Here is a 21,301-nt window from a genome sequence, read left to right on the forward strand (position 1 = left end):
AATTTTTAATAATGTGCAGACAAAATCGGTGGATATAAAAGATCTTGTCGGTTAATTTTCTAGGAATTTTTAATACTTTTTTCTCATTGGTTAAATTAAATTCAATGAATATTATTTTTTTTTTACATGTGGAGCACAGCTCCCAAACCATAATTTTAAATAATAAAAAAATTGAAAGTGTGGTGTTGTTTGTAATAATTGATTCTAACAAAATACAATATGTAAAAACACCAAAGACAAGGCCGTTATTGCAATAAAAGAAATTTAATTATTTTAGAAATCACCATTTTTACATAACTGCAACTTTTTATTTATGAATGTTTTGGAATGGGCATTGGGCATGGCGGTGCGGTGGGTCATGACGTAGAAAGAACTTTCGGTTTTGTGATTACGAGGTCACATCTGGTCCACGAGTTTCCATCTAATATCTTTGTTTTCATATCTAAAATATATTATTTATAACCGACCACAATTATCATGTGTATAAGTAGAGTTACGTATCATGACATTTCGAACTCTACAAATATTTTAAAAAATGAATCTATGAATATTATAATATTGACAATATTTTTTAAAAACAGAAATAATTTAATAAACATTTTTTAAATGTAACGTTAGAAACTCTCGTTTAAAATATGCAAAATTACTCAGCAGAAAAAAAAATCGGAATTGGCCCCATTATGAGTAACTTCTGTTAGTATTTTTTTAACAATATTATAAATTTGAATAGTGGAATACCCATGAATCTTAAAACTTTTTTCCTGATAAATCTATAAGTTCATCGGTTTTTTAGTCCAATAATATTTTTCAAAGGATCGGAGAAATCCATATAAATGTTTCTCTCTAAGTGAGGATTCGAACCTGAGTTGGAAAGAAGTTTTATTTTCTTTTTTAAAGGCCGAACAATCTAATTTTGAGTATGAATCTTAAAATTTGTGTTAAATAATTTTAACTAAAATAATAAACGATAAACTATATACATGAATTTATAACATATTTGGAAAGAGAGACTTATCCATGGTTTAAAGACCATTATCCAATACAAATTCTAACCTCTTTTTTCATGTAGAAAAAAAAATAATCATAAAAATGTCGGTCCAAAACTCCAGCCTTTGCTTAGGCTTTTAGGGATAAAAAGACATTGAAAGGGTCAAATTTCAGACATCCATAAATTTCATGGCCCCTCATGTCACGATCGGGGCCCTCCCCAACATGTTGCATTCCCATCTGATGGTGACCCACACGTGTCTTTCTCCATAACCGTCTGAAATATTTTCGGGGTCATACAAAATATTTTTTTATTTTTATTATAAAATATAAAAATGGAAATTTTAAAATATTTAAATATAATTTTATTATTAATTATATAGATATTATTTTAATAGTTTAAGATTTAAAATTTATGATTTGTGTAAAATAAAAAAGTGTAAATAAATGGTAAGATATAAAAATGATTTTATATAATAACTTTGGGATTGAATGAGTATATATACAATTATGTTATGTGGATTCATTTTAAATTTATAAAAAAAATTATCATTTATATTAATTAAGGGCAGGACACCATTTCATCTGAACCAAACAAACAAAGATAACAAAGTAAAATTTTGTGATTATTAATGACAATAATTATGAAACTGTGTTTAAAATATAATTTGAATTAGTTATTAAATATTGTATTAATATATATAATTATAAATTAGTATTCAAAAGTTATTTTTAAATATATATGGACCCCACTAAATTGTGGGGCCTCTCTGATTTTGTTAACTCTTACTTCCAAAGATGAATATACAAAGAAGGGTTTCGCATTCAACGTGTGTAAACATTTACAACATCATTTTTCTCCAATTTCATTTAAGATTTCATATTAGAACAATAATATGATATTGGACCAAACATGCAAATGTAACCGCTGCGTTTTGCGTTTGAAACGCAAACATTACGTTTGAGTTTGGTTGAGTCGTGCCGGCCAGCCATGCCTCATGAATACGTACTTACCAATCTCTGTCACCATATTTTCAACAAAAAAATTTCAGAAATTCAAAGAAGAAAGAAAAGAGGAAACTAATTATTGTTCCATCGAATTTGGCTAATGAATCGTATTTTTCGTCGTTTCAAATAAATTTGGTCGTAGTTTAGATGCGTAACAAGGAAAATTGTACGGCCTTGCATGCAATGTGATAAACGCACGAGCGTTTGGTCCAACCACGGCATGAAAACTTCCTCCGGTGTACATACATACGTACGTACGTATATCCGTACGTATGTACATCCGTACGTACGTACGTCTGTGTTTGATGTTTCACTGGCTTAATCGCCATCTTTGTGTTCACTGACTTTCCATTTTTTTTCCTTAGAAACCCTTAAGAAAATATGCGGTCGCAGGACAATCCGTGAGTCCTTTTTTTTATGTGGATTGAAAAAAATTATAAATCAGTTTATAAAAAAAAATTGGATCAGCATCAATTCACTACTTATCAATTCATTTAATTTACATTCCCCCCCCTAGAATAATATTTTTTAAAATAAAATAAAATAAAGATTATATTTTTAAAAATAAGAGGATTATATGTATGTTTTGGAATACAATAAGCAAATATTTTTTTATGATAGAAGTGCCTAAATAATTTGAATCCGATTAACTTTTTATTGTAAACTATCCAGCCGAATAATATATATACATAGATATATTGGATTAATTTTTTGAATATATATTTTATATAATATTTTACTGCAATTAACATTTGTTTAAATTACTTGAAATCATGATAAGAGATGTGGGCGGAGAAATGCAATTTTTAACCATATATATCCAATTTTTATCAAATAGAAAACATTAATATATCTGGGCGGAGAAATGCACGTGCGTGAATTAAAAGATTAGATGTATTTAATTAAATCGTTAACTAAATAGTATTAGTCAGAAACGGAACACCTTTGATACACCATATACACGTCAGCGGTCACGTCACTTTGGAATCGGACAAAACACGCGAGATTTTCGACGTTTTACTTTTCAATTACTGATTTTTAAAAATGGAAAATAAAAATTCAAATGCATATTATTATTTTTTTCATGTTCCCATGGATTTTTATATAAGGTCATTTTCATATAGCACAACCACAATTTAACCGTTTATTTCTGTGCATCTGGATGGATTTACTGAATATCGACTTTTGTTGCTCTTCAAATTTTTAAAATGATATATAAAGATTTTTAAACTGCAAATTATCCAATTAATTAACATGCAAAAACATGAAATATATAGATATGTATTCTCACACTTTATAGAACTTGAGAATCAGTTTCATTTTTTGCTCTAATTTTATATTTACAGATAAAATAATTTTGATTGTTTGATTAGTATTTGCTCTCAAGATCGTAAAGATTTAGCATTTGGTATATGATATATAATTTTAATTGTTATTTCACTTTGAAATTATTAAAAAAAATATGATGTTGATATTGTTTTAGCTTATCAATATTTTATCTAAGTAGTTTCTCACTCACACTACTTAGATAAATTAATTATATACTTTTTAACAATATAAATCTCTGAGATAATACATCTTAATATTATCAAACTCATAAATATGTGATACGCTGGACAGTCCAGACAATACTTATTATTAGTACAATTGATTTGATCTAGCTTGCTATTAATACGATAAAATAGAAAAAAAATTGATTTTTTTTTTATATATAAAGTAGATACCAATTTTTAAAATTTTTATATGAATTAATTTTAATAGTTTAAAATAATTTTAATTGAATTAGCACCATGTGCTACTAATCTAGATCCGGCGACGAACTGTAGTGTTTTGAACTAATATAAAATAACTGTGTTTACGTCAAAAATATAAGAAAAAGGAGAACTGTTAGTCGCATATATACAATTCTAATTACATATTTTACCACAAAAAAAAATCTAATTACGTATTTACAACCAATGGAAACGTAGTAATACTTGAAAATGATACGTAGTCGTACTTTAATATATTTGTTGAATACGTTTCGTATACGTGTATGTATGTATGTATGTAAACACATGTGAGAGTCCCAGTCTTCACTCGTCTTCTCTTTTGTTCTTCCAAGTTTCGAGTTTGACGCACCAAATATATTAATATTTTTTAATCTTGTGAATTCATACATATACATATACATATACGTATATGTATATATATATATAGTAGCGACAGAAACAGTGACAACATTTGTGATATTAGAAACATTAGTAATATATATATATATATATATATATATAATGTTTTTAATCGAATTGCTATTGAAAAATACACAAAGCACAAACATCTTATGTTAAAGAAAAAAACAATTAATGTGGGTCAACCTTTGACCTATATGTCGCGCGTTGAAGAACATTAAGGGACCTGCGCGTTATTAATGATAATTAATTAGAAGATAAATTTCAACACGAATGATTGCGTTTTGTCAAATTCCAAGGACTGTGTATACAAACAACAGAAATTGAACAGGAAAGAACAGATTACTCAATTAATTAATAAGGAAAAGAAAATACTTAGTCCAAAATATTAATTATTGCTTGAAATTATTCTTCTTGCGGGGTCATAATATTTGTAACCATTCAAAAAATAACATATGGTTTACTTTAATTTAATACAATAGGTTTAACCATATACAGAAAAATATAGACTTGGACAATATAAAATTTTAATCACACTTCTCACGCTAAGACACAAATTCTATCTATTTGAAAAATGTAAATTTTTCGTTTCGACTATAACCCGTTACAAAAAGAAAAGTTATAATTAAAGAAGCGTGTAGGAAAATTCACCCTTAATTTGTATTTTATGAAAAAAAATCTTTAATTATTTAGATTCGTCATAATATAATTAATCTTTCATCAACCAAGCAAAGAATAATAATTTTGGCTTAATTAGTTTTGATGCTTCTATAAACCTTGGTATATAACTTGTTAATTTGGATGGGGAAAAAAGGTTATCTCGAATATATACATATATATTGGGATATATCATCGATATGTAAATTAAGAAAAAAAATAGGCTCATATATAACGACCCTATCTTCAAAAAAAAAAAAAAACACACCCTAAAGGTTTTTTTTTTTTGGTATAAACCCTAAAGGTTATGTGCTTGAATCTACAACTCCTACAAAAGATTGTAGTATATCATTTGATTCGAAACCGAACCAAGGAGGTTCACGACGCTGTCGACAGTTGTCTCTTGGAAAACATCATCTGACCAGTTCTGTTCAAAAACTCCACTGCGAAATTGTCACCGGCCGGCAGAGATTTCGAGCTCCTCGGACGATTTAGGAGATTGATGTAAGTCTCCAAATCATGAACGCATGAAGGGTTTTGAACGTCGAAGAAATCGAGGGCGAGTTCGATCCCGACGTGAGCGTAACATGAACAGCTCCATGGAAGCTCGTACCTCCCACCCAACAAACCGAAATTCTCGTTGAAAACGACCCCCGGAAGTTTCGTGATCGGATCGTTGACATTAGCGATCCTCAAAACCCTAACTCCAAGCTCTTCACACCTTTCCTTGAACCCCACGTTACCGACTCTCGGGCCAGCGAAGGAGAAGACTGTCACCGGGGTAACGTTTTCACCTCCCCTAGGTGATTTTCCCCGGTTCAAACCGAGCTCAGATATGTCGTAGGCAAGAAGATGAGCTAAAGAACTTCCCATGCTGTGTCCGGAAAGCGTTATGCTCATTTTCTCGCCTTTGTACGTGTTCATAAGCCTCGAAATCTCGGAGAGAAGCTGTTGACGACAACTCTCTAGGCCGAATCTGCTTTGGCTCTCGTCGGATGTGTACAAACTCAAGAACCCGGATTCGACTTTTACGTCGGGGCGAGGATTATGAGGATCGAGCCTGGCCGGAGTTAACGAGCTCATGAAATTGGCTAACCACTCGGGGTTTGTCACCGTACCCCGAAACGTCACCACTATGTCTCTTCTCCCCAACCGTTTCACCGACTCGTCGGACGAGACCGCGACATATCCGACCCAACGTGCACGATTTGGCTCGTTATGGATCGGGTTGATCATGCTTAAGTTGATGTCAGGAGTGGCGTAGATGTACTTGGTGACTTGGTAATTGTCGGAATTCTCGACCCCGACCTCTCTAAGCATCGTTTTCTTTCCGTACTTGCAGTTCAAGTAACGTTTTGAGTTCTGATCGAGATCGAACGCTCTGTAACAAGCGGAGACCAAGTTCCCATAGCGTGTGATCTCTTGTCGGAGAAGAGGGTGTAAAGGGTTGATGAGATTCTCCCAGTTATTAGATCCTTGGATCTCTTTCCAAACCTCGGACAACTGCATCGTTGCAGCAGCAGCTGTTCTGTCGGAACTCGACGGCGCGTGAGAGACACGCGTCGAAGTAGGAGCAGTAGTAGTAATAGTAGTAATAGCAAGGGAAGAAGAAGAAGAAGAAGAAGAAGAAATAGGCGGTGCCATAACTGAAGAAGAAGAAATAGGCGGTGCCATAACTGAAGAAGAAGAGGCGAATACGAGCCTCTTAGAGGGGAGAAAGGAGTTGCTGTCCATTGGAAGAGAGACATGCTTAAGAAGGCTTCTCTGTCTTGGAGCTTTGTCTCCAGGAAATGAAACATGTTTCACATTAGGGTTTTGGATCAAGGCTTTGGTCGCCATCGAAGGAGAGAGAGAGAGAGAGAGAGAGAGAGAGAGAGAGAGAGAGAGAGAGAGAGATGTGTTACACAAGTAGTGACACGCATCCTCAATGTGAAGAGAGACATGTGAGACATATTTATAAGGAATCGCGAGTCTTCAGGAGTGACGAGTGAAGGACCATAAAAGCACCATATGTTTGGCGAGGCTTTGACCAACAATATAATATTCAAAAAGTAAGTGTCGTTACAATTTATTTGAATATTTTAAGTGGTCGGTTTCTGGGGCATATTGCAATCTAAAAATCGTGGCCGCAATTTTCCTTTCCTTTTTCGTTGATGTGCTTGAGACACTGTTAGAGAGACAGAGACATAATTTATTGTTATTGTTTTACAAAATGAAACATAAAATCCAGCGTGGAATATTTTTGTGTAGTAGTAATATGAAAAACTGTGGCTATAATATCTCTTATGTCAAATCCTTGTTCTTATAGACTTTTGTACCTTTAACGGCATAAAATCCAGCGTGGAATATTTTGTATAATAGTAATATATATTAGGTGCTTTCGATCCTAAGACTATTTAGTGGATGTATATATATAGTGATATGTGGTGCATCACTTATGTTTCATGCATAATATTAATATATGATATAGATTATCTAAATTTATAAGTAATTTCCTCAGCTATTGCCATTTCTCTCTTAAAGAAAATCATTAAATAACAATGATTAGTAGCTTAGTGTGATCCCAAGAATCGTAAAAGATCCTTCCAAATAATCAATACACATAATCGTACGTTTGGTAAAAAAGTTAAATGACTGCATATAATTTAATATATGTATATATATTTCTAACTGGGTTGACTCAATAACCTCATCCCGGTTCCATTAACCATCCGATTTTCCTTTTGACCACTCGTATCATAATTTATTGGATTAAGGGAGCGCCTTAGGCATATTTCCTAAACACGGTTTTTGATATATTATACTCACAGTTAATTTTTATATTAAGCTGTATTAACTATCCAATAAAAAAGATATTTCTTCTTTCTCACTAAACATATATTAATCTCCATCTCCATTAAGTTCATATCCAATTGATCAAATTCATTTTTTTTGTTAGGATATTATAGTGTCTGTGATCCGATTAATGCTTCGGTTTAATTTCAACTCATTGCAAATTTTACATAAATTTTTTTTAGAAAAATGCATGGCTCTGCGCGTAATTGTCTTCATATATATATATATATTATATTAAAAAATTTGCATGCATAATAGCATATATATATATATATACACACATACATTTATATGTGCGCATGTGTATCATATATATAGTAAATATTCTGACTTGCCTGCATAAAAAAAGTTTCGTCCCTACTTTCCAATTTTGGCAACCTGTTCATTTTATAAAATATTTTTCAAGGAAGCAAATTTTAAAATAAAATAAAACGTATCATAAGACGCGTTATGTTACTTTATACATGATTAAATATGTTATACTCAACATGTGTACACTTTATCAAAAACATATGTATACTTTATCAAAAATATATGTATATTCTCCGGTTAGACACGTGAACTATTCCTTATTTATTACACCAAAAAAAAATATTCCTTATTTATTATATTCAATAGCATTTGCAACGTTATCTCTCTATGCCTAGAATCTTCTTTAAATGTGATCACTACATTTTCTTAGTATAGTTACCGAATATTTTCAAATTTATAACAGAGAGAAGAATATAAACTTCAAAGTTGAAAATTATGGATTAGTATAACCAACACATAAACATTGAAAATATATAATAAATTAAAAAAACTGTACAATATGATTATTATAATTAGGGAGAAAAAAAAGAGTATTTTATTTGGTATGCATGACCTTCTTCTGCCTTATATTATGATTTCCGTTCAGATCAAATATCCTGTGGCATTATGTTACAATTAACTAACAAATATAAATAAAGATGAAGAACTTTAGTCACGAGCCAGTAGTAGTACATCAAGGCTAGAAAAAAAATATATTGAAGTCAAAACGAGGAAACATATAATTTTAAAGACATTTCAAGTCAAAAGCAAGCATCCAATGTTAGAAATTGTGCATATTAATACATATATTAATTAAATTAAATACGTATACACACATATATTATATATGATTGAATTAATCGATTTCTAAGGAACTCAAATTAAATCTTACTTAAAAGTAATAGACTATTGAAAAATTTTAAAGAAAAGTTTTTATCTTTAATCAAATTGATTTTCCTTCGGCCTCCAAATGCATTACTATCGATATAATAAGAATTATAAAAACCTCATATATATATATATATAGGTATATATGTATTGGTTAAGTATCCCATTTTTTTTTAAAAAAAAATCACAGCATACAATAATTTCAAAATACTAGAGCCTTTGATCCCCCGTCCAAAATATTATAACGATTATCAATCTAAGCTGATAAATTAGTGCTATTAATACATATATTAATGAGACATTTTGTCTTCGATGATTCGATTTCTACGGTTACATGATGTTTGAAAATTTGAAAATCATGAGAAAAGCGTGTGTTTATATATGAAGAAATTCGTGACTGCCGCGTGATTGAACCCTTTGAAAAGCTGCTTGTGTTAAATTAAAGGTTGTACATTTCGGATTTCGGGTTTGGGTTACACACTATATATTATTTTCAAATATGGATTTTCGTTTTATAAAAATTATACCTATTTAGCTTTTATATAACTTTTAGACTTGATTGGTAATCCTTTCGTGTTTAATTTTTATTAAAAAAATTATTTTGATATTCATTTTGAGTTCTATTAATTTGATTAATGATGAATGGATTTTTAAATCAGATTGAAATTAGTTATATTTATATATTATTTGTTTCGAATCAAGTAGTTTTTCTCTATCCGAATCCGAACCAAGAAAAATGCAGATATTTTCTCGAGAAAAATGGATACAAAAATGGGAAAAAAAACATGGAGGAGAGAATGGTGAAAAAGGCAGACATTTATTTTGTTTTCAACTTGTACGGTGTTTTCCGCAAACTATTGCAAAGAAAAATATGAAATAAAAATGAAAAAGCAGACTATATATATATATATATATATATATATATCATATTATGAGTTTACGCGGCGATGATATGTTTTGACTTTTGGCACGTCAGCACTGGAAAAAAGCACATCGGTTGTACGTTATTTGACTTTCCTACATCCTTGGATCTCCAAACTCTTGTCTTTTTTTTTCCTTCCTCGGGTTTAGATTTTCTGAAGTGTCCAACAAAAAATCTTTCTTGAGCTTTTTTCAAAACGAATCTAGCCTAAATTCTAAATTTAAATTTAAGAGTTGACAAATAACTAAATTCGAATGTCTAGTATTAATTACATCTATGTGCATATATGAGATTAAGTACGCTTTTAGAGTATTATTATACATTGATGTAAACCCTAATTATATAAATGATAGTGCAGTCTTAAGATATAGTGAGAGATTAAATTAAGCATTTCAACGAGTGGTTAATTATATTTACCTCTCTTTCATTCCATTGAGTGATCTTTCAATAGAAATTTATCGAAATTCAATTGAGCAAATCTCTTTATTATTAATATTTCATTTTCTATAATATTAAGACGTTAATATATATATATATATATACACACGTATATGTACGTGCGGGAGAGAGTTAGTGGGGAAAGGGTGGAAGAATCTTTAGATGAGGATTGAGTACATGCAGTTGGTGGGAACTAAAGGTATAGTGTCATTGCATTTTATTATTAACCAAAATATTTAATTTTTCTCGAAAATTGCTTAGTTTAGTTATTAATTACTTTATGATTTAGAATCAAACATTTGTACCTTAACCAAAAAAAACGCACCCTATTGAATGCCTTACTTGAAGTGACCTTTAAACGACATATATCACAACATATAAGAATGTCGTCCATAATCGCAATGACGATTTCTAGTCATATAAAATCGTCGACGTTAAGCTAATAATTCAATCACAATTGAGATATTTAAGAGATTGGGTTAGAAATTATTGAAATAAATTCGATGTTGGAAGTGGTCATTGCATTCATGAACGGGGCTAGCTAGTCTTATATCCACGCGTCGCATACGACCAAAATAGAGCATCTAACCGAGTAAGTACCATGTCATCACCATCACTTTGGTTTTCAAAATATTTATTATTATTATTATTGTTTGTTTGTAGTAAAGACAGTGGTGAGAAATCATCATGAAATTAAATATAATTAGTGGAAGACTAAATAGTTATGTCACTAAATAGATAAGCTTCACTAATCTAAGAATCTTGAACGAGTCAATGAGGTGGATTTACTGTGACAGAGGAACGTACTTTTTTTTTACCATACCGACCTGAAGTCAACTGATATATCTTCCCATTGTTTTGGCCTCACGTATAGTATAGTGTGTGTGTGTGTATATATATATATATATATATATATGCATGCACGGACAGTAGACATGAGTTGGGTTTCGCTTTCACCCCCAAGTGAAGACACAGACGACGTAGAGGAAAGAAGGGTCCAGAGACCATTATCGTACGCCCTCCTCCTCCTCGGCATTGAGATTGAGATTTTAGTTGACATGAAACCGTTGACAAACAAACGTATACAAATTTCGCATCTCAAGATTCAAAAAAAAAAAAAAAAAACATCTGAAACAAGATCTGTCCTTTACAGACAGAAGCTAACAACGAACAGTCTCTGACCAGTTAGTTCTACAAGAACAAAAGAAACCCGATCTTCATTCCTCTACCCAGATCTGGATCCATCTCTGGAGAGTCAAAAACTTCGGAGAGATTTCGGTACAGTGATGAACCTCGGAATGGTGCTTGCTTCCTCTTTTTTTTTTCAACGGGAACCTCGTATAAGATGATCAAGAACCTGAGATCAGATCGTAACAAACACATGTAAGCATACAAGGCATAGAGCCTTTTCGATGTTAATGTCAGATGAAATCATCGAAAAAACGAATACAAATTACAAGGCAGTACACTATTCAGGGTTACTTGCCATGAGAGGGTACTGAATGATCCATCCAACAAAAGGAATCTGGGAAAGAAATATCCTTACAGACGACCAAAACCCACTGCACTCGTGAGCAAACAAAGTTATTGAGGATAACCCACAGCCGAATGGATTTATTAAGTTGTTAAATACCCTTTTTAATGTTATGCTGAAAGGAGACTAGAAGAAGGAAAAAACTCACCCGAACAGGACAATGCAACCATATATCTCCAAGATAATACCGATGATAGGCCAGCGAACAAATATGAGAAAGATCCCAAGAAGGAAACAGACAGTACCCTGAAAAACACAAACAAAATTCATATATCCTTTGCCAAAATCAATCAGACCTACATCCATCTCAAAGAGATAGGTGTGTGTAGAATGGATCTGAATTTAGCAGCTTCCAAGGTAAAAACAGGGAGAGATTGGTCATGGGTCAGAGAGTAAGGTGCTGAAAATCTAAGATGATGGTCACAAGCTGTCCAAGAGGTATTGATAAGAGGTTTCTTAAATAACTTCCAAGGTAACCTTTCCTGTTTGTTGAAGATCCATTTTACTATAATGTTAAGCTCATATAAAATGTCATGTACTATGTGCTCCTGGGTTTTTCTTACATGCCAAACTGGCCAAAAGGTACTGTTTTTATGTATTGTCAGTCCGCAATTCATTCTGAAACAGTTATATGATGCAAAAGCTCAAATGGTGTTTAGCAACAGATTATCGCATACCCTCAAGTTATTTACGTTGGTAAAAAGCCTCCAAGTTGACTGCCAACCAAGCAAAAGTCCAACACCTGTTAACCAAAACAACTGAAGGCAAAGTAGCACAAATCAGAATGTAAAATTCTTCTGTAGAGGTAAGTATCATCTACAGGTATATGTATATATACCAAAAGAAATTCTCACTCACATTTCCCAGAGCAAGCAAACCTCTGTCGAAATACAAGATGACACCCAGAAATGAGAAGGCGATACCAAAACCGATGAGGCCCAAACCAACTTCTGCAGAATTAGAAATGAATGCCATAAACCAAAGGAAAAAGTAAGTGGACGGTCAGCGGAGAGAACATTTCTACGAAGAAACACAAGGATAATACAGTTCAAGCTTTCAATCTTCAGCTTTATATTTGTAACTTAATTCCCTTGTGGGAGAATGTTAACAGCCTGAATAAATAAAGCTACCCCATTGTTTATCTTGATCAACTCAGTTGTATTTATCATACAAGAACTAGTAGAACTAAAAAGCTATGCTGAAAATGCGCAAAATGCTTCAACTACTCTGACAACTAACTCCAATTGTAGCAGCGACGATACGTGGACATAACACGAGAAACAAATCAAAATCTTGAAACCTTGGAATACCGAAGATATTCATGAAACTGCAGTTCCTTGCAAGTTCAATAGAGCAAATGCTTATCTATAGAGAAAGAATTACTTTTTTGCTCAGTTATTTCATACACCATCGTGGAATGATCTGTTCGTCAGATGAAAGAGGCTGCAAAAACGTTACAATGAGGTGAGCAGAGAACTTGAAGAAACAATAAAAGAATCAGATAGCTGGGTACAAGAATATACGAAAAATATAAAAATGTTGCAGGAGCTTCAAGAAAAGAACCAATGCCCAAAGAATTTCAGACAACCAAAAAGAAGGAAGATGAGTTTTGGAATTTTGTTTCAAGCAATCAAGGTTCATGCGGAAACACTGATGAACCCAAATAGACGCTGTGACTGCTATACGCCTAACATTACGAGAAGGCAAACAAAAAAAGGTTCGAGAAAATGATTCGATTTCGATCTGTGATCTCATATTGCGAGGCCCAACAGACAGAAGAGCTATCTCATCTAGATTATGTTCATCCACCTTTAAACCCTTCATCTAATCCCCAAGAACTAACCCTGGAAAAGAATAGTTCATTCCCATCGCTTTCCATATACGAAGTTCTTTAACAGAAGCGAAAATAAGCTTAAGATCAACTAATCAAACGAGAGAAGAAATTACGAAAACCCGAAACTTGATCCCTAATTAGGGTTCATGATCACTACAAGAGCGTCAGAAAAATGAAACAGCATATACCCAGTTGAAGATTCGCTATTTTTCAGCATCTAATCAACAAATTTCGACAAAAAAAACCAAGAGGGCTCAGAGAATTCCAAACGGGAATCGGCCAAAAAGCCCAGGAATTTGCAATTTCGAGTTTATCCAGACGAAATCCACAAAGATGTAACAAAATCCCAACACAGTCTCAGAAGCAGAAAGCAAGAGAGCATACCGCAATTGCAGAGAGCAAAGAGAAGCAGAGGACGAAGAAGCCGAATTCCGAAGAAGGCGAAAAGATCAGAGATTCCACCACTATTATATTGGAGAGAGTTTCATATAAATTGTTCTGCTTTATTGTTATACATATATATATATAAGAATGCAGAATTGATTATTATCTTGTAATTTTACAGTGAACCATTCTCTTATTAAGTAATATGTCTGCAACAATAGATCATCCATATATTGAAATTATTGGCGAACCCTTCAAGATTCATCCGAGTAAAGAAACTGATTCAAAGAAATAGATTCGGGTTTATATGCATCACAGAGTCCTTCACATGTTGTTCTGAGGAGAAGCGGCTTACAACAAAAGGATAGACACTAGTGCATGTTTATGCTTTGTCTTGAGATCTTAGCTCTGTCCTCTGTTCAACGTGGACATGTCACTCCAGGTACTCAACCAGCCAAAATCTCAAGTGTCACAGAAGATCAACCCACTCAAAGATACCAAAATCTACATATCGAGAGCCCAAGATCCAACCCACCATAACAAAGTTCTTCTCTTCTTTCCATTCTCTTCCCAAATGCAGGTTCAAACCTTTAAAACCAATTGTCTAGCTGTCATTCTTGTTTCTTGAGTGAAGGGTCGGTACCAGTGGTTCCTGATGCCAATTTGTTAACGCTATCTTTTGCCTCGGCAAGAAACGCAGCGTCTGGCTTGTGCTTATCTGCAGGCTCCTTCATGGCCACACAGATGTAGAATGCAATGACTATGTTTACCGATACCACTGCCAGAAATCCACTCAATAGTGTCAAAGAATGCGGAGACAATGCCGTCACACCTGCCATGCCAAGACTAAGTAAGTTTCAGTACGGACGTCTCCTGAATAAAAAAGACAGACTGTGATCTCAGCTTAATCTTTCTGATCGGATTTGTTGGACAGACTTGAATAGCGAGTTTGAAGACAAGCAAAAGCTCATAGCAGGTTATTATCACTAACATAATATCGCCCCCTGACTTCTACCAGATCATCACTCTCCTAAAACCGTATTGTCGAACTACTAATCTCTCAGTCCAGTTAGTTCAGGAGAGCTACAATAAACACTCACAACCTGAATGCAAATGTAAAATGAGAAATTTAGACAAGGTCAATGTGAATCTAAAACTATATCGGTAAGAGCACAGGATTCTTTCAGACATCGTTCTCAAAACCCACCAAAGGATTTGTCATACTAAGTGAATATGCTTTTCAATTTGCTTGATCTATTGTTTCCCAACAGGGAGGGGGTTCAGCTGAAGGTCATCGTTCATCGTTCATCGAACACTATATATGTTCAGTTCAACCTTGCTAGTTCCAAGCCATCAATACTGAGAGAGACTCCAAATTCTGCAAGTATCACCTCCACACACTTCCTATGTTCACTAGTAGATGGCAAATGCCACTAGGACCATATCATTGATCTCGAGATGTACCGGTACTTGAACCACGAAATCTATCTTAATTAACTACACCAGATTTCTACATCAAAGATCTCTCCTTTCAACAGATGATTGAGCTAAAAACACATCCACGGATGCGTAACCAGAAGTGAAACATCTCATGAATCAAAATTAAGAGGCATCATCACCATGAAATAGGCAAAATCTGACCTTACCTGGAAACAAATCATTGTTGAATCCATACAGTACCCCAATAGGAAGAATCCACATGAACATAGATGCAACCAAGAACTTCTGTAAAACTCCAGCCATGGTAATACCACCAGAAGATCAAATCTAGACAGAAATTACATTGGAACAAAAGAAAAAAGAAAAGAGAATTCATTGATCGTTCAGATGAGGGCAGAAGAAGCGGGAAACGGTAACAGAGACAGAACCAAAGGAGATGAATCGAGGCAAGCGTAGGGTCTAGCTAGTCAACTCAGTCTCAGACATCGTAAGCGGCGACCCTTTAATAAACCTAACCCGTTATCAGATTTAAACTTCAAAGACAAATCGATCAAGCAGATAACAAGTTCATCGTCATTCAGAACCTAAGCAATTCGATGAATGTAGATGAACAATATTTAACAGTTCGTCAAAGATCCCGACTTTCGAAACGAAACAGCGGATTTAACCAACATTACGAGTAGGTAGTTCAAATCGTGGCGAGAATGGGAAAGCTAGGACATTAAATCCAAATAAGATGAAACAGAACGTTAGAACCACGAGAAAATTTCGACAAGTACAAAGGGTGTATGAATCTAAGACACGAATCTGCAGATAATCACTTCAACCAAAACCCAGGTGAAATCTGACACTTGGGGGGATGAGAGAGAGAGAGCTCACAGTGGCGGTTGCGGAAGACGCTGACGTTCACCGTGGCTGCGAGCCCGCGAAGCAAGACGCCGAGCAGTTTATTGTTGGGCCCATAAAAGGCTTTTATTAGGTATGGGCCGATAGGTTGGCCTTTACACGCGGCGATATTATGCATGTTCTAAATCGCACGTGGAACAAAAAAATGTCGCAACCCGCTCTCCTTAAATTCTGACAAAAAAAAAAAACAATATAAATGTAGTCGACTGCATAATTAAGGAACAAAGAAAACAAGAGAATAAAGGAAGGGATTGATTGGGATATGAGAAGTTAAGCAAAATCAAGAAAGAATATTACATTACGAGTTCATTCTATAAAATACTCCTCCTCGGAACAAACCAAATAATCTCAATTTCTTCTCGAGAATTAAGAAACCCCTGTAATCAGGTATGCTAATTGCCAGCGGTGAGCATCAATCATTTTGTGTTTCGATTATTTAATTTATGTTAGTTTTTATTTATATTTGGTTTGAATTTAATTAGTTGTTTTTTTAATATGTACATATAGTCGCGTTTTAGATAGAATTATTATTCAGATATGATATATACTATATTATTTAATTTGTTTTAAATTGAACCAAAATAATCTCTAATTGCTGTTCTAGTGTTGTATTTTCCCACAGTTAAATTGCCCAAAAAACAACTAGGAAAAATGATGATATCTATATGTTTCATACCTTTGCTCAAATCAAAATTGTAAGAAAGCATTGGACTAGCCAAGTATTATTAGCTGCATAGCTGTCGGCTTCAAATGTATATAAACTTGCAAATATATATATATATATATATATAGTTTTCCATCATCGGTCATTGCTCGCAGGAAATAACGTATGGATATGGAAAAGAAGATAAAAATTGGACCGACGGGGACGAACGATCCAGACAACCACTTGCTAATGAATTGGGACGATGGCGGCCGTGGCGATATATCCTACATATTTCTGTCCTTTAACGACACCGGAATTATCTCCATCCAGTTCCAATACGTGAAAGATGGGAAACCTTTCTTAACCGATCGATACGGTTCCGGTTATACCGCTGACACATTTGAGACCGTAAGTGTGTTTCTTCCATTTTTTTTTCTATATATATTTCAACACATATATGAATATATAACTATTTTTTAATTTCTTTTTTGATAACGTTTTTATTGGACTCGAACTGTTGTTACCGATGGAATTTTTTCTAATATTATATTTTAATTTTTTTCCATATTTTTATATTTTATTATTATTTTAACAATAGTGATAACTAGGACGGTCGAATTCTGTAGCGTTGAAGGGAGAAATTCGGATATATAAATATCTTGCCAGGCTCGAACTCGAGTGTGTGTATATATATCTACGTTCATTCAATTCGTTTTGATACATGGGGATCTCCCCCAGTTATGTTGGTTTGAGAGCTCATTTCCTGAATAAGAGGTCGTGGGTTCAACACCCAGGGTATGGAGATTTCCCCTCCGGCCACCTTCGGGTGCTTCACATCCCACACGTGTGGTGCCGGTTGTGCGTGTGGATCGGGATTAGTCTGGGCCCTTTGGGCCTGGGATTACCCGGTTATCAAAAAAAAAAAAAAATTCGTTTTGATACATTATTCCGCACTTCGAAAACAAAATGTCGACAGATCGAGTTGAAATATCCGGAGGAGTATCTGACGAGGATCGGAGGTGAATATTCGAGCGAGCTCGTGCAGCAGTACGGATCGTTCAAAGACCCGCACGTGAGGATGATAAAATTCTCGACCAACTTGGCCGAGTACGGACCGTACGGTGGCAGACGAGGTTACTCCCAGAAGGGATTCGCGTTCGGACTTGGCAAATCCCCTCGTCAGTTCGGTGGATTTCATGGGTCATATGACTCCAGAGGTCTCCATTCCATCGGCGTCTATCTCTTCCCCAAAACTCCATGGGAGGAAAGTGATATTACTTTGGGCTGAAGTCATATCATATCGTGTCATGTTTACTGTATTTACACATCTTTTATATATCATAATGAAATGAAAGCATTGTTCTATATCTTCCACGTGTCCCGGATTTACATTAACTAACATTCATGCTTTCGTATGTATGTGATCGCATATTCGTACGTGCTTTAATATATAATATACCCATCTATATATACGGTATACTCTTCTCGATATGATGCACGTATTACGTATACATAAAATGAAACGGAGAGGATCCAAGATCGACGTGTATTCGTCAAAGTTTGAAGGGAAAACAATGGTCGTGGCCAACTCTCTCAAATATTTGTGACCGCAGACCGAGAAGGCACACACGACATCCAATGGAAACTTTGTTTTATCAAATCCATACGGTTCCGATAATCGTTACTACGAGGGAAGCATATTATTCTACACTGTAAGTACATTCGGTTTCTCATTCAAACTACGCATACGCATATACGCTTTGTAAGATTTACGATACATACAGATCGAGCTGGAGCATCCGAGGGAGTATCTGACAGGAATCTCGGGCGAACACTATGAGTTGGCAGACAAACACACTCGCTCTCCGACCATCAAAGCTCTCATATTCACCACCAACTTGAAGAAGTACGGACCCTTCGGCCGATTGGATCCTGAAAATGTTGGATTCAGTTTCATGCTCGGACAGTCTCCTCATTTTGGCGGCTTCCATGGAACCTTCGACAACTGCGGTCTCCACGGGATCAGTGTCTATCTCAGGCCTAAATCCGGAAGCATCCCTGAGGAAAAAAGATCTCGACTTCCACCTCGGGTTGAAAGTTATCATATTTTTCCCCTGCTCTCGTATTCACGTATCCTAAATTTGTACGTACACTGCCCCTTTTTGTAAAAAGGGTGCTCCTCATTATCAAAGAAAGTAACATTCTCTCATCAATCAGTGCCCGTCGTTTGGAGGTTTCCAATATACAATGGAGAGTTTCTCAGCAAAAGCAGTTTAATCGCATAGATAACTATTGAAGTATTAACATTCTGTTAGGAAGTTGTTAGCCGGTTATTCAGTTTATATACAAGACATCGTTAAATAACCGACTAACAACTTCCTAACAGAATGTTAATACTTCAATAATAACTAATAGGCTCAACTGCAGGTATGGCAGTATAGCTTCTCCCATGGGGTTTACCCGCCAATGGAAAAAGCGGTTTTCATTCTCTGGACAAGGTGCGGAAGTGTTTTGAGATTCTCATCGATGGATTGATGGACACAAGCCTCCATTTCGTTCACAGCATCGGTCCTTATCTTTTGGAGCTTGGAGGCCTCAAACTTATCTTGACATACCACGAGTGATCTGTTCAATCTTTCCTGCATTAGTGTAAACCAAAACCAATAGACCGGTAAATGTCAATGTGTTGTTGTATGCATACAAGGCTCATGAGCTTTGGTATGTATGTACTTATGACACCAGAAAGAATTAACCGAAACAAGTGTTCTTCCTCGAGTTTAAGCTCACCTGAAACTTGGCCATTTCGTTCTCGAAATGGTGTTGCGCATTGACAACAGGAACACTGCAATGCTCGACGCAATTACTTATCTCTTCTTGCTTCCTTCTCCCGTCAAAGCACTCGTATGCGCATTTGAAGTAAGCTTGCTGCAAGTGAATCGTTTTCACCATTAATTATTCGCCATATCATAATCATATACTCACACGATCAGCGGTGCAAATTAAATTATAAGAACAGATCAGAGACAAATACAGAGTGAAACCATGCGGTTTTCGGACATCTTCATAAAACTTGAACTAGAGTTTGCAGAGACAAAACTCAAACCAAACATGACATGAAACCTGACTGATCGTCTTGAGAAACATGGCTTTTCAAAAAAAAAAAAAACTCGCCTTTGAAGTACCATTACAGTCTAAACCCTTCTAAAGGATACTACACAGACCAACATCTCTCACCATCCTTTTTCCATTTTAAAGAAGCATCACATTAATTCTCTGGGTTTTCAGGCCAAATTTCGGTTTCTAACCCCATTTTTAAAACTTGCTAAAATGTTCATCAGAAGAACCCAACAAGGGAAACACGGGATGTACAACATCAAATTGCGATGAAAACGCAAATATATGCACTCAAAGCCAGGACAACAATACAAACATATGCATGTGTATGTCAGTGCGTGAGAGAGAATCGGAAATGGAGAAAGAACCTGAAGAGTGAAATTGATATGATCTTGGACAGGAGAGAGCTGAGACTGAGCAGCCGCATTCACTTCCTCCAGTTTTCTTCTAAGCCTCTCCGATACGATTTGCTCCTCCACCGCTGCTATGTGATCCATCTCTCTCTCTCCCCGTCTGATGCGCGTAATTCCGATGTTAGGGTTTTAGGGTTTATCTGCTCTTTCGAAGCCCCAAGGAAGCAAACGGGTTTGACCTCGCGGTTCAGATTTAGGCTTCCCGGTTTTTCTCTTTACACGGCCCATAATTTCCCAGTCCTCCACCATAACCGGTCCGGTCTGGTCCAGATGACAAACCGGACTCGACCAGTTCCGGTTATCGGCAACAATGATGATGACGACCACGTTCATCTCTGCTCCGATTGCCGCTCTTTTGCCGAGTACGTGAAGGACGAAAATTTAACATTCCTTGCTATTCGGTTCTTGTGGAATTCGCCGCCTGAATTGTTTTACACCAGGGATTTGATCTGATTCTGGAGCTCTTAGGTCGCAAATTCTGGATTCATGGTATGGGTTTCGATTGTGGGTCAACGTTGTTTGATTAAATTCACGAACTTCTCTGTGTAAACTTGGTAACTGAAATCATCTAGATGAGAATCTGAATGAATTGAGTAACAGATAAAGAGAAACATCAACGGTCTTTGGTAAAAAGGGGATGCTTTATTTTTTCAGAAGGGGGCGATGAACAAGTAAGAAACGGAATGAGACGGATTCCAGAGAATGAAAAGCGAGCTTTTGTCTGAGTTTTAGTGTTCAAATGTCGGTATCATACTGTGTAATGAGTTCACCGGTCAGGCTTTGTCCAAGAAAGGCTTTCCCTTAGTTTGATCAGCGGTGAATTTTAAAGATAG

General features: G+C 35.0%; 5 protein-coding genes across 7 annotated transcripts; 1 reads left to right on the plus strand and 4 right to left on the minus strand.

The window, feature by feature from the left end:
- Positions 1 to 5,151: 5,151 nt before the first annotated feature.
- Positions 5,152 to 6,662, minus strand: LOC104816086 (galactolipase DONGLE, chloroplastic). Its single transcript, XM_010544756.2, is given in 2 exon segments — positions 5,152 to 5,213; positions 5,216 to 6,662. Coding segments are annotated over 2 exon segments (1,509 nt in total).
- Positions 6,663 to 11,250: 4,588 nt separating this feature from the next.
- Positions 11,251 to 14,066, minus strand: LOC104815869 (vesicle transport protein GOT1). 2 transcript variants are annotated; one of them, XM_010544462.2, is made up of 7 exons: positions 13,950 to 14,066; positions 13,115 to 13,174; positions 12,590 to 12,681; positions 12,409 to 12,489; positions 11,880 to 11,977; positions 11,665 to 11,759; positions 11,251 to 11,554 (listed from the first exon to the last, which is right to left on the minus strand). In XM_010544462.2, exons 2-6 carry the CDS (start codon positions 13,140 to 13,142, stop codon positions 11,666 to 11,668), a joined length of 393 nt encoding a protein of 130 aa, XP_010542764.1. In that variant the 5' UTR covers positions 13,143 to 13,174; positions 13,950 to 14,066; the 3' UTR covers positions 11,251 to 11,554; position 11,665. The 2 variants fall into 2 exon arrangements, with proteins under 2 accessions (XP_010542764.1, XP_010542763.1); XM_010544461.2 differs by having other exon boundaries at positions 11,684 to 11,759; positions 13,950 to 14,062.
- Positions 14,067 to 14,180: 114 nt separating this feature from the next.
- LOC104815870 lies at positions 14,181 to 16,348 on the minus strand. Its single transcript, XM_010544464.1, has 3 exons — positions 16,269 to 16,348; positions 15,596 to 15,716; positions 14,181 to 14,781 (listed from the first exon to the last, which is right to left on the minus strand). The coding sequence occupies exons 2-3, from the start codon at positions 15,690 to 15,692 to the stop codon at positions 14,561 to 14,563; spliced, it is 318 nt and encodes a 105-aa protein (XP_010542766.1). The 5' UTR covers positions 15,693 to 15,716; positions 16,269 to 16,348; the 3' UTR covers positions 14,181 to 14,560.
- Positions 16,349 to 16,611: 263 nt separating this feature from the next.
- LOC104815871 (inactive protein RESTRICTED TEV MOVEMENT 1-like) lies at positions 16,612 to 18,315 on the plus strand. Of its 2 annotated transcripts, none has more exons than XM_010544466.1 (3): positions 16,612 to 16,682; positions 17,115 to 17,349; positions 17,918 to 18,315. In XM_010544466.1, exons 2-3 carry the CDS (start codon positions 17,125 to 17,127, stop codon positions 18,227 to 18,229), a joined length of 537 nt encoding a protein of 178 aa, XP_010542768.1. In that variant the 5' UTR covers positions 16,612 to 16,682; positions 17,115 to 17,124; the 3' UTR covers positions 18,230 to 18,315. The 2 variants fall into 2 exon arrangements, with proteins under 2 accessions (XP_010542768.1, XP_010542769.1); XM_010544467.1 differs by having other exon boundaries at positions 16,643 to 16,700.
- An 809-nt stretch (positions 18,316 to 19,124) lies between these two features.
- LOC104815872 (protein FAM136A) lies at positions 19,125 to 21,205 on the minus strand. The gene is made up of 3 exons (XM_010544468.1): positions 20,424 to 21,205; positions 19,729 to 19,866; positions 19,125 to 19,580 (listed from the first exon to the last, which is right to left on the minus strand). Exons 1-3 carry the CDS (start codon positions 20,550 to 20,552, stop codon positions 19,398 to 19,400), a joined length of 450 nt encoding a protein of 149 aa, XP_010542770.1. The 5' UTR covers positions 20,553 to 21,205; the 3' UTR covers positions 19,125 to 19,397.
- Positions 21,206 to 21,301: the final 96 nt, after the last annotated feature.

Source organism: Tarenaya hassleriana, unplaced genomic scaffold (genome assembly GCF_000463585.1).
Source record: "Tarenaya hassleriana unplaced genomic scaffold, ASM46358v1 Cleome24, whole genome shotgun sequence".
Classification (NCBI taxonomy): Eukaryota; Viridiplantae; Streptophyta; class Magnoliopsida; order Brassicales; family Cleomaceae; genus Tarenaya; species Tarenaya hassleriana.